We start from the raw sequence: 13,203 nt of genomic DNA, 5'->3' as shown, positions 1-13,203 counted from the left end.
TTATCTCATATTATATGGGAAGGCTAAAGTAAACTGTACAAGAAAATTGTATAATGTATGGCCAGCCTAAAGTCAGCCATAGAAGGAGCGGTTTTCTTTCCTGCAACCATCCTGCAACATAGGTTGCAGGAAAGAAAAAAAAAAAAAAAATTTAAACACAATGAATGTTGATGGGGAAATCCCTTCCGCTGAGCTAGTGTGTTCTTCCAGTGGGGGAACCTGTCCCCGCTGGGAGAGCACAGCAATTATTTTTTAGTAGCCATTATAGCCACTAGCAGTAATCACAGGCAAAATCTGACAGGCTGGTTGTACCCAAGTTGATCAATCAACTTGGGTCCATTTAGCCTGCCCATACATTGCCTGTCATACACTGTACAAATTTCTTTCCTGCAACCACGAGTTGCAGGAAAGAAATTTGCACGATTCCCCCACCAACACGGAGAGTTCTGACAGGGGAATCCCTCCTGCCGAGCCATCGTCTGCTCCCAGCGGGGGAAGCCATCCTCGCCGGGAGAAGACCGTAATTATCGTAAGAGAATCTGGCAGGCTGGTTGTACCCAAGTTCAACAACCAACTTTGTACATTCAGCCTGCCCATTAACGGTTCGAATCGCGGCCGGTTCCTGCTGAACCGGCCGCGATTCGAACCATGTATGGCCTGAGGCTCCTATAACAGCTATCCTCATGGCTGAGATCAGTGCTGATAAACTTCTTAATTTCCACCAGAAGCCCAGATAATCAAACTTATGCGGAGCAGGAGATAGGTTAGCCTCTGTGGGGAGTCTGACACTAATCAAGTTGATAGTTCAGGGTGCACATGATAAGCACATCTAAAAGTGCTGGAAAGAAGCTTCTCTCATATGACTGGAAAAAAGAAATTAACAAACTGCCCCCCCTCAATGGACAAGTATTAGGCCCCTTTCACACTTGTGCAACTTGTCACTGCTTTGCCATGATTTCCAATGAGTACCATTCATATCTGTGCGACTTCAAGTGGCACCGACTTCAAAGTAATCCCTGTACTATTTTGGTACAACTTTGATGCAAGTTGAGGTCCACAGACCTCACGTTTACACAGGCATTCCCTGAAATCGCTGCAAAATAGCGCGACTTTCAAGTCGCGGCAGCGTGAAAGGGGCCTTAGTCATTTTTTTTTGGACCTGTTAGCTTAATCCATTTTGTTATCCCAGCATCACTTTAACTAAGTCAATAACCTGGAACAAGAGCAAATGAAGTTTGAGGACAGTTGACACTCACATACTTGTGTCAGGTCATTGAGTTGCCATGAAGTGAAGGACAAGGGTGGCAAGGCCCAGAGGATGCTGCTTCAATAGCAAGTCACCAATGACAGCAATCCTAATTCTGTGCTCACTGATCCTTTATGGATTATCACGCATCATTAATAGATGTATAATAATGTACATCTCTCCAAGTCCCTCTCTACGAGTGACATTAATGCAGGAACGTGGCCATTTACCTTTCCAGGGTCGTCCTTGGATCGAGGCACTTTCAGAAAGCACTTATTCAATGACAGGTTGTGTCGTATAGAATTCTGCAGACAGAAAACACAGAGGTGACTTGTCAGCATTCAGTTATAATAAGACATCACTGAGGAGCTGCCATCCAAGAGATTACATCCAGAAATGCTTTGATGACACATTTGTGCTGCACAATGCACCCAAGGCCAGAATCAAGAGGTCAAATGAGGCAAGAAAGCAAGTTTCCCTTACGTTTGGGTTAAGCCTTTAGGTTCCACCCACAATTGACCCACATTTTTCAAGATGGACTCGGCCATGTTTTGCAAGGGTCATTATCCACCATGTAGCGGAAAGATTTTTTGAGCTTCACATATCATATGATGCTATTGACTAGTTGTACAGACTCTTAAATGGGAAATTCTCAGCATGTTAGTCTTTAGCGATGTGAAGCACCTCCAGGATAAAAAGTGCCATGATGTATATGGGGGATCAATATTTTGATTTATTTTACGGCCAGCACAAGGTAGACAACCCCCAATTCAGGGCTGATGCCAATTTGCTAGATAAGGGCAAAGTGATAGCATTTGTGTAAAGCCCACCAGATGGATACATACCTTGTTAGCGCTCCCCTACCACTCTACCTCATTTGCAGCCAGCACCAAAATTCCCAGTTTCTTCTAGTATCGAATGCTGGGAGGAACAGATACGTCACCCCCTTTACCATGTGACAGCGACCTAACCTAGCAATTGGCTACTAAAAAGTTGTTGTAAACTCCGTTACACCACTTGTACCTACAGGTAAGCCTATAATTAGGCTTACCTGTAGGTACTGTGAATATCTCCTAAATTTACACTGTTTAGGAGATATTTAGAGTGCATGGAACCAATGACATCATCGGCGCATGCTCTCTGAAGGTCCGGCTTACAGTGCCAGGCCTTCAGAGCCCGTGGCTCCGGCCACTCACAGCACCGGAGCCTGCAAACCCGGAAGAAATACTGGGGGAAGATGGCAGCTGTCTCAGCGGTGAGCGAATTAAATAATTGCATGTCCATTTTCTGTGTACTGTGGCAGACCAGATATAGTGAATGCAGGGTCCAAGGTTTGTAACACTTTAAAGCATAATGTGATAGTATGTATCAAACACTAGCACATTATGAAATGCCTTCCGCCCACTGGAAGGCAAGTTAGCACATTATGCCATTGCCTTACAAGTTCTCTCCCCCCCCCCCCCCCTCCCCTCCCATTCAGCGCGTTAAAGTGTTACTAAACCCAGGACCCTGCATTCACTATATCTGGTCTCCCACAGTACACAGAACATGGACACGCAATTATTTTAGTAAATATAGACTACTTAGATCAGTGTCTGGTTAAATCTTGAAGGAGGCGTTTTCATTCTCCCATGATTGTCCTATGAGGCTGCAGGACCCCTGACCCTCTATCTGGACAGTGCTAAATGGCCCTGTGCTGATCACATGCACTCTCCCAAGAAAAAAAAAAAAAAAAACCTCTCTAGCAATACACACCAAACTGAGCATGTGCAGAGTAACTGCAAGGCTCTGTTCTATCAGGAGATGGATTGGGGACTGTGCCAGAAGAGGAGGATCAGAGAAGACAGGATTAAACAGTCTTGACATTATGCAGAGGATTAACCCCTTAGGTTCCACAGCGAGTATAACAAGCATGCTTTACTGCATATACAGACTGATTTTACTGTTGTGGGTTTATGCCGAGTACACACGGCCAGACTTCTCAACAGAAAAAGTCAGATGGGAGCTTTTGGTTGGACATTCCGACCATGTGTATGTCCCATGGGACTTTTTCTGTCAGCATTTCCGACGGATTCAGATATGGAACATGTTCTAAATCTCTCAGTCGGAAATGCAGACGGAGTTTAGCTCGTTGGCAAGTCCGGTCGTGTGTACGTGGCATTAGTGCATTAAGTAGATCACTGTCACATGGGAGGAGGAGGAGATCACATGCTCCCCGAAAAACAGAAGCCCCTGGTATTTTTGCCAGCTGAGATCGCTGCTTCTTCAGTGGAGGAATTCTGGTAAGGCGAGTTATCAGTGGGTCAGGTGTACCCGACTAGGCCAACGTTTCTTTATTTACTCGAAACGATGCATTTTAAAAATGCTGACATTCTATTGAAGCCTGTGTTGTGTGAGTTCTAGTGAAAGGGTCCATTTTAGGAAATGTCTAAAAGAGGGGCAAATCCATATAGCCGGGGTCTCAAAAATGTGTCATCTGATGCTTGGAGCCACAACATAAAAAGACTGCATGCTTCTTGTTCAAGGCTTACAATGGCAATTATAGTGGCCAGCCAATATCTAGATGAACATTGGGAATGGACAGGAAGGGTACATCCACAGAATTACCAATGCCTTGAATTTTGCTTATTGTGGTTCTAAAGGCAGAAGGTTTTTTATCTTAATGCATAAACATAAAAAAAAAAAACAACTTGTGTGCAGCAGCCCCTCTCAGCCCCCCAAATACTTACCTGAGCCCCATCATGATCCAGCGATGTTTCATGAGAGTCTCGGCTGAGACAGCAGTGGGGCGCCATTGGCTCCTGCTGCAGTCAAAGTCAGTGAGCCAACAAGGAGACGAGGCCAAACTGCGGCTCAGTGTATGAATGGATACACATAGCAGCGGCTTGGGTGCCCCATAGCAAGCTGCTTGCTGTGTGGGGGGGGGGGGGGGGGCACTCAAAAGGAGGGAGGGGCCAGGAGTGCCAGTGGGGGACCCAAGAAGAGAAGGATCTGGGCTGCTCTGTGCAAAACCACTGCACAGAGCAGGTAAGTATGATGTTTGGTATTCTTAAAAACAAAACAAAAAAGTCGGCCATAGATAGGTTCAAATCTTGGCAGGTTCAGCTTGGACCGGTCAAGATTTTATCCATCTATGGGCAGGCTGATTGTACTTAAAAATTGATTGTAAATTATCACCTTTTAAAACAACCCATTCAGTTTAGAATAGAAATGAAAGGCGAAACATTTGTGTATAGATGAAAAAAACAAACAAAAAAAAAAAAAAACACACATAAATAACTTTTTTACCCTTTAAGAGATCACATTCCCTCTGTTCTCAGCTGCATAAGAGCTGGAGGGGAGGAGAAGCAGCAGTACACTGATCTTCCCAGTGAATGGCTGTGCAGCGGGGGTTTGTCAGGACAAGTCTAATCATTGGAAGAGAGCACACTGAGTTCCCAGCATAGCTAGGGAATTCACCACGGGTGTGCTCTCATGCTTAGTGTGGTCATTTTTTAATGGAAGAGCAGAGGGACTGCCAGGAACACCAGGGATTTCACACAAAGGAAAAAATACAATGAACAGGACACTTTTTCATACAAGTACATGGTACAGCAGGCACATATCAGGAATATCAAATGTTGGGGTAACAAATGCATTAAGTTATACCCACGTTGATCCATCAACGGACTTGGGTACAACCAGCATGTCAGATACCTGCTCCCCCCCCCCCCACCACCGGGAGAGCACAATGAGCTCAACGGGAAGGATTCCCCCATTAATACTGACTGTTTATGGGGGATATCTAGTTATTTTCTTTCCTGCAACCCGAAGTTGCAGAAAAGAAAACTGCATAATCGGTGGCCTGCCTCGGATGGCAAAAAAAAAATCGCTTTCAGAAGTATCATCCGACAATCTGAACATCAATACACAGTTTTACAGAGCCGATCACGACAGTTCATACAACAATATTTGAAGGGACAAACATGAAAATTTCTGACAATAGCAGAGTGAACAGTTTTCGTGTAATTGGTAAAGTATTCGTCTTAAAAAAAATAATAAGACCACGCATGCTCGGAAATTAAAGAATACATTACAACACAACATAATACAGTACATCATTTCCGAAGTTGTACTCTGTCGTATGAGAATTTTCGAAACTTAAAGTGATTTTTTTGTTTTGTTTTTTAAACTAGACTTTACAAACAGGTTATACTTACCTGCTCTGTGCAGTTCGTTTTGCACAGAGCAGCCCAAATCCTCCTCTTCTCAGGTCCCTCTTTGCTGCTCCTGGCAGCTTGCTATGGGGGCACCTGAGCCGAGTCACAGCTCCGTGTCCATTCAGACACAGAGATCCGACCCAGACCCGCCCCCTCTCTCTTCTGACTGGCTAACTGACTTTGATTGACAGCCGCGGGAGCCAATGGCGCCGCTGCAGTGTCTCAGACAACCAGGAGGAGGAGAGTCCTGGATGGCGAAAACACTCATGGACAATCGATGGAGAAAGATGGAGCTCAGGTTAGTAATTAATAGGGGGTGCTGAGGGGGCTGCTACACACGGAAGATTTTTTACTTCAATGCATAGATTGCATTAAGATAAAAAACCTTGTGCCTTCACAACTCCTTTAAGTTACTGCTTCATTTTCGATATGCAAACATGCAAAAAAAAAACCCCCAAAAAACAGACGATCATTCGTCTGATATCCTCATCTTGTGTACAAGGCTTTACTCGAGTTCTCATTCAATCAGATTTCTGCGTTAATGTTCTGACTTGTCATGAAAGTGGGGAGTTTCCCAAGGTGGCTGTACACCACCTAGAGTTGGGCGATTTTCTCCAAAAAAAAATCTGCGATGTTTTTTTAAAAACTCGATTCATGATTCGAATCAAGTTCTTTTTTTTTTTTTCTTTGATGGACACCGCGCCGGCAGGAGTTTTTAGGCAAGGCCGCGGGGCTTCGGCCTAGTCCACGGCGTCCGGCCTGGTGGAGAAAAAAAAAACAAAAAAACAAAAAACGATTTGCTGAAAATTTGAATCGATTTGACCTCTCAACTCGATTCAAATTGATTTTTTCCCCAGCCCTAACACCACCCCGTTTCAACAAGGGTGCCCAGGCATCATGGGGCGCCTTGGCATATCTTTAGATGTGCCTTTGCAAAATGTTAGCCCAAAAATTGTATACAAGAGAAAGCCTGCCTTTTAGTTACACAAAATGCACAGATTTTTTATTGTGGACCATTACGACCTTCTAGCTGCCGGCATCCTAACAACCAATGACATCAGTTAATAATGAGAATGACGGTTGCCTGCACAGCGTCCTTGTGCGACACCCCCCTGCCCCTCTACATCAGCGCTGGGGTCACATTAGCTGAGTGATAGAGAAAAACTGAGGGAGAAGAGAAACATTGGAATACTAGTCAGTACCAGCGTTCAAAAGTGTATTTGCTGCGTCGGAATAAAACATCTAACGCTGGGCATCCTACGTGTGGATATTGCTGCATTATGTAAAACTATTAGAATTGTTTTTTTTGTTTTTTTTTTTTTACATTTTAGAATGGGGTGCCTCGAAACGGTCCATAAATTTTTAAGGGTGCCCTGAGATTGTCCATAATTTGAAAAAGGGCGCCCTGACTGAAAAAAGGTAGAGAAACACTGGTCTAGACATCTGAGGGCAGTTGGATTGTACATGGTACTTACCTCTCTTGTGAATATTGGGGTTTATGTGAACAAAGCGGCGAGGGTAGATGAGGTGGTAGATGTTTCCAGCACAGCTCATAACTGGAAACAGAGTAAGGTTTCCTATCCATGTGCAAGACCCACAGACATAAGACCGTCTGAAAGCAACATGTATTGCAGTCATGTTGTCTTACTTTTTTTTTTTTTTTTTATTATTATTATTATTATTATTATTTTATAAAAGTCATCCACTATGTGCTCACCTTGAACTGTTCTAGTGGTTTTACTACTGTGCTATAATAATATAAAAAAAAAAAAAAAAAAAAAAAAAAAATTAATAGTATATACCACGCCAACTTGGCAGTTTTGTTATCAACCATTACAAGGCTGGATCTGATGAATAGGACAGAAGAAAACTGCCGGATTTACATTTATATCCCAGTGAAGAGGATGCAAGGGAGGCTAAAATACTGCATCAGAAAACCAACTTTTGTGGAGCTACCTTGGAGAAAACCAATCATTTAACCCCTCCAGGGCTCAGCATCCCTCCTACACGCTCCACGGCTCAGCAAAAGGTGTTAATTACCATCCTCGCTGGTGATAAAACTTGGCAATGCCCGCGGTTGCTGCTGAGTCATAGTATGGAGCAATTCCGCAGGATGAAAAAGTAAACTTGTGCCAAAAACGGCAATATCCATCTTTTTTAACTTTTCTGCTGGAATTGATTCACCTTCTGAAAAGATTTATAAAGTAATGGGCCTGTTTTTGGGATGCACCTCCCTAGTCTAGGTTACTGCTTTGCCTATTGAGTGTATTTAGGGCTGGCTATAGATACCTCTTATTTTCGATTAGAAAAAAAAAAATTCGAACAGATCTCTCCATCCACACATGTGAGGTGGACAAAGGAATCCTTCCCATTGTGCCATTATATTCTGACAGCAGGTCTCCTCCGCTGTCATCATAAACTTGAATAGTTTATCGTTGGAACAACTGAGCAGGAACAGCTAGAGATGGACTGGAATTTGGCAAGTCCTTGCCATCTCTGAGCAGGAGACCATCAGAGTGACTCTCCTGCCTGTATGTCCCTTACCCGAGTCCCCCAGTCTCAAGTACCTTCCCACCTAGTAGCTCACAAAGCAAATACTTTCACTGCAGTCCTGTTTTCACAAGCTTTAGAATTTAAAAACCATTGGAGTTTCTGATCTCCTAAGAAGGTTAGCTGCCTGGCTCTCAAACATATTGAATGGCTTCAATACTTTCTGAATCATCACTAAGAAGAAGATCAGGGCGACTAGGATGATTAGAATGAATTGCACCAGTAGCACCTGCAAGAACAAAAATGGCAGCCACAACTTGCAGGTTAACTTTAAAAGGGGTTGTAAAGGTTCAGGTTTTTTCACCTTAATGCATCTTAGGCATTAAGGTGAAAAAACACCTGTCAGTGACCCCCCCTGTTTTACTTAACTGAACCCTCGAACTTGTCCCACAGGGATGCACAGTCTCTGCTAGGGGGGTTCTTGGCTGTCGATTGGATAGATTGATAGCAGCGCAGCCATTGGCTCCCGCAGCTGTCAATCAAATCCAATGACGTGGCCGCCGGGGGGCGAGGCAGAGTCCTGCATTCGGTGTCTATGGACGCCGAATGCTGGACTCGGGAGCATGCCCGCACAGTAACCCCGCTTCTTCTAGGGGGTTATCTGATGCAGGGAGGAGCCGAGAGAGCTGCCGAGGAACCCCAGAAGACCAGGTTCAGGGCCACTCTGTGCAAAACGAGCTGCACAGTGGAGGTAAGTATAACATGTTTGTTATAAAAAAAAAAAAAAAAAAAAAAAAATGAACCTTTAGTATCACTTTAAAGCTGAATACCAGCACTGTTTTACCTACCAAAGTACAATCCCAATTCCAAAAAAAGTAGGGACGCTGTGTAAAATCTAAAGAATGCAATGATTTGCAAATCTAATAAACGTATATTTTATTCATACTAGAAAACATATCAAAAGTTTTAAACTGAAATAACGTACCATTTTTAGGGGGAGAAAAAAATAAATAAATGGTAATTTTGAAATTGATGGCAGCAACAGGTCTCAAATAAGTTAGGACAGGGGTCATGTTTGGCATGGTGTAGCATCCCCCTTTTTTTTTAACACTCTGAGAAGTATGGAGACCAGTTACTGGAGGTTTGGGAGAGAAATGTCTCATTCTTGTCTGATTCTAACTGCGCAACAGTCCAGGTTCTTCTTGGTTATATTCTTTTTTCAAGATGCAGCAAATATTTTCAATTGGTGAAAGGTCTGGACTGCGGGCAGACCAATTGACCACCCAGACTCTTCTACTAGGAAGCCATGCCATCAAAGATGCAGTTTAGCATCGTCCTGCTGAATATGCAAGGCCTGAAAAAGACGTTTTATGGATGGCAACATATGCCCCTCTAAAACCTAAATACACCTTTCAGAATTGATGGTGCTTTTCCAGATATGCAATCTGCCAATTCCATATGCACTCCCATACCATCAGGGATAACGGCTTTAAAACTGATAGGAGGACGCGGCGCCCATGGTTGCCAAAAAGACTGTCAAAATTTCGATTCATCTGACCACAGAACAGTTACCACTTTGCAACAGACCCTTTTAAATGAGCTTTGGCCCAGAGGAAAAGATGTTTCTGGATCATAATCAGATATGGCTTCTTTGCATGATAGAGCTTTAACTTGCATTTTTGGATAGCGCAGCCAACGGTGTTCACAGACCACGATTTCTGGAAGTATTCCTGAGCCCAAGCAGTGATGTCTATCACAGATTCATGACCGTTTTTATTGCAATGCCATCTGAGGGCCCGAAGAGCACAGGCATACAATATTGCGTTTCGGCTTTGTCCAGATTCTCAATCTTTCAACAATATTATGTACTGTAGATGATGATAAATTTAAATTCTTTGCAATGTTATGTTGAGGAACATTATTCTAAAATTGTTAGAACATTTTTTTAGATGCAGCTTTTCACAGATTGAACCTCTGCCCATTTTTACTTCCGAGACACTGACTCTCCAACATGCTCTTTTTATACCCAATCATGTTACTGACCTGTTGCCAATTAACCCAATTAGTTTCAAAATGCTCTTCCAGATCTTCCTTGTTTGTACCACTTGCTTTGCCAGCTTTTTGTTGTCCTATTCCAACTTTGAGTTGTGTTGCTGCCATCAATTTCCAAATTTAGTTTTGTTTATTACATTTCTTATAGGAAAAATTAAAAATAAAGAATTGAGTGATAAAACTCAGTTCCCAGTCTTCAGTGTGCAAAGAGCCGGTGACAGTCAGTCAGCGGCTCTGTTCTGCCCCTCCAATGCTCACTGGAGTTCTGGGCTGTGGAGGGATCAAGAGCAGCTGGCTCTCCCAGCAGCTCACTGAGAGGCTGAACCAGCTGCCTTTCCAGGCATCTGGTTGGATCAAGATTGTAAAAATCAGGATCTTTCCACAGTCTGGACCGGCTGAGTAGACTTTAGCCTGGATTCACGCTGAATGTGAGTTTAAAATCGTGCGAGTTCAACTGAACTCGCGCGATTACAAACCTGCATTTCAGACCGACTTTGGGAGCGATTTCAGAGAAATCTGTGTGGGTTCCTGCAAGATATCTATTGAAAAATCGCCCTCAAAGTCGCCGAAAGTAGTGCAGGAACTACTTTTGGTAATCCGTGTGGCGCCACAAAGTCAGCGCCGCACCGTTTCGGACAGTGCCGTTGCCAACAATAGGTGTGGATTTGACAGGTCAATTTGCATGTCAAAATGGCCCGATGTGAACGGGAGCTTAGCCCGCTGTCGGCTGAAAACCGGTCACAGGAGTGCAGAATGAACTGTGGTCCATAGGAAAAGTAAAAACTTTTGCCAAACTTCTGTAAAATGGTCGTTTTCTGAGGTTAAACATTTGGTATGTTTTCTATATGCAATTTTGAATAAAATATGGGAATAGGAGATTGGCAAATCATTGCATTCTGTGTTTATATAGATTTTACACAGCGTCCCAACTTATGGAATTGAGGATATCTGTCTGTCTACTCCGACCCGAGCTTGCCATCCCTAGCAGACTAGAAATCTGACTTTATTCTGCTGCAGTTAAAACACCAGGTCACCTCCCTGTCCCCAACCTGTGACCGGTCACAGTAAAGGAGATACAATAAATTGATTAGCTGACCTTCCTGCCATCTCCTACTATCAGCAGGCTAGCACATGTAAATACAGACCACCTGAATGGGCCCCAATTAAAGCCCCTTTTCTCATCAGCCCAAGGAAAGTTGTATAGTGGATTGCAAGAGGATGAAATAAAGTCAAATTCATGGTCATTGGGCGGAGCAATCATTTGGTAAAGGGCCGTTGTCACTGACCCTTTGCCGTGTTTTGTGACGTACCAAGTCCGGAGAACCTGACAGTCACGGACATTCCCTGGGGCACGCAGGAAGTGCGTTTCTGGGAGGAAGACATTGTACGCCCTCCCAGAATTAAGTGACCGCGCTGTTGCCGTCATTCAGCTATGGCCCGGTCGACAAGTGGTTAAATAAGGACATGTGTGTTCTACCTACTTATTTCTGGAACCGACTGCACCGGTGTGAACTATGCCATTGAAAACCATATAACCTACTATCCATGAGTTTTTGATGCAGAAAAAAAAAAAAGGAGGCACTGGACTGGATGTGGTGTGACCCGGCCCTTACAGCGTGTACTACCGCTTTGAAAGAATTTTGCAGTAAAAGTGGAAAACGCACTTCAGCTTGACAGAAGCAGCTACAGTGGATGTATAATATCATTGGAGGCTGTGCAACGCCTACTGTTCTGAATCAACTAACCCTTATTAGTATGATAACTAGGTAAACAGGAAGTGCAATCTGCTTATGCAATGAGCAAATATGTCTGTTCCCATGAACATACTGAATATAATTAAAAGCTCTTCCTAGGAATAAGGTTGTGAAAACACTTAAGATAAGATTTGCAGTTATCTGATCATTACACATGCACACCTTAAAAAAAAAATAATAAAAAAAAAAAAAAAAAAAAAATCTTTAAAGACAACAGGTCACCTTTGAAGTAGCCCCATCCTACGTGTCTGATCTTTGTATTTAGCGGTTTGGCTGGAGTATCTTAATTCCTCTGCATGTCACCCTAAATCTGCCATAATATTCTGGCAATACAAAAGAATGAAGCTCTCACTCTGTCCTGCCGTATGGTGCCAAGGCACGCGCAAGTGATAATTACATTCATCTGCCAGCTTGGTGCCAGTGTCTAACTATACTAAGATTTATAACCGCTATGTAGAAGAAACAATTGAAACCAAAGAGCTATTAAGCATATTTGGCATCTTTGTCAAGAGCGAACGAGATCTGAAGGTCAAAGGTCACCCCCCCCCCCCCCCAAATACCGGTTCACGCATCATCAGAACCCTGCATCCGCCAGTCTTTTCTACGCAGACTTTACAAGGACGAATTTTAAATTGCCCATCAGCTGCTCTCTTTAAAGGCCGCGTCTATAAAAACGCAGAGATTTTCAAGGGATGGAGAAGGCCAAAAGTTCCCACTATAAAAATGCAATGGCTGAGACACAGCTGTTGCGCGTCTACGGTTATTAAAAGAAGCATTTCCCAAAGTCATTTCAGACAGGTGCTCTTCACAATGCCTTCCTGTCACTCACGCGCTTTGTTTTCTCTCTTCCAGGGCATTACTGCTGGTAGAGGCGGGATGGACAAAAAGCTCCTACAATTTAGAATACGGAATCCATAGCCTCTAATAGCGGTTAAGTCTCTAAATACATTTTATTCATTTATTTATTCTGACAATGTTGTCTTGGTTCCTGAAGCTGGGAGGTCGGCTAATCTGCTAATTAGCCAATTTCCTAGACCAGACAGCCATATTAAATTTGTTAGCCGAGCTCAGCTAGCTTTACGATGATTGGAGTCAGTGGGAGCCACGCTGTGTCATTGCCCGACCACATCATTTGATGGGCTGTGGTCCAGGAAATGAGAAATTAACAGATTCTCACTGCTTTACTGTTAGAATCTACGACACGAGCTACAAGTTAGCGTCTACGACACGAGCTACAAGTTAGCGTCTACGACACGAGCTACAAGTTAGCGTCCACGACACGAGCTACAAGTTAGCGTCCACGACACGAGCTACAAGTTAGCGTCCACGACACGAGCTACAAGTTAGCGTCCACGACACGAGCTACAAGTTAGCGTCCACGACACGAGCTACAAGTTAGCGTCCACGACACGAGCTACAAGTTAGCGTCCACGACACGAGCTACAAGTTAGCGTCCACGACA

The 13,203-nt window shown here is 43.7% G+C and overlaps 1 protein-coding gene across 3 annotated transcripts in view; it reads right to left on the bottom strand.

The window, feature by feature from the left end:
- FOXJ3 (forkhead box J3) overlaps positions 1-13,203 on the bottom strand; it is a 117,301-nt gene that overhangs the window by 54,524 nt on the left and 49,574 nt on the right. For all 3 annotated transcript variants that reach the window (XM_073603361.1, XM_073603363.1, XM_073603362.1), the window contains exon 4: positions 1,477-1,551. In XM_073603361.1, coding sequence (XP_073459462.1) covers positions 1,477-1,551 — 75 coding nt within the window. The remainder of the gene's footprint in view (positions 1-1,476; positions 1,552-13,203) is intronic.

This window comes from Aquarana catesbeiana, linkage group LG10, assembly GCF_042186555.1.
Source record: "Aquarana catesbeiana isolate 2022-GZ linkage group LG10, ASM4218655v1, whole genome shotgun sequence".
NCBI lineage: Eukaryota > Metazoa > Chordata > Amphibia > Anura > Ranidae > Aquarana > Aquarana catesbeiana.
This window is presented reverse-complemented; position numbering and strand designations above follow the sequence as displayed.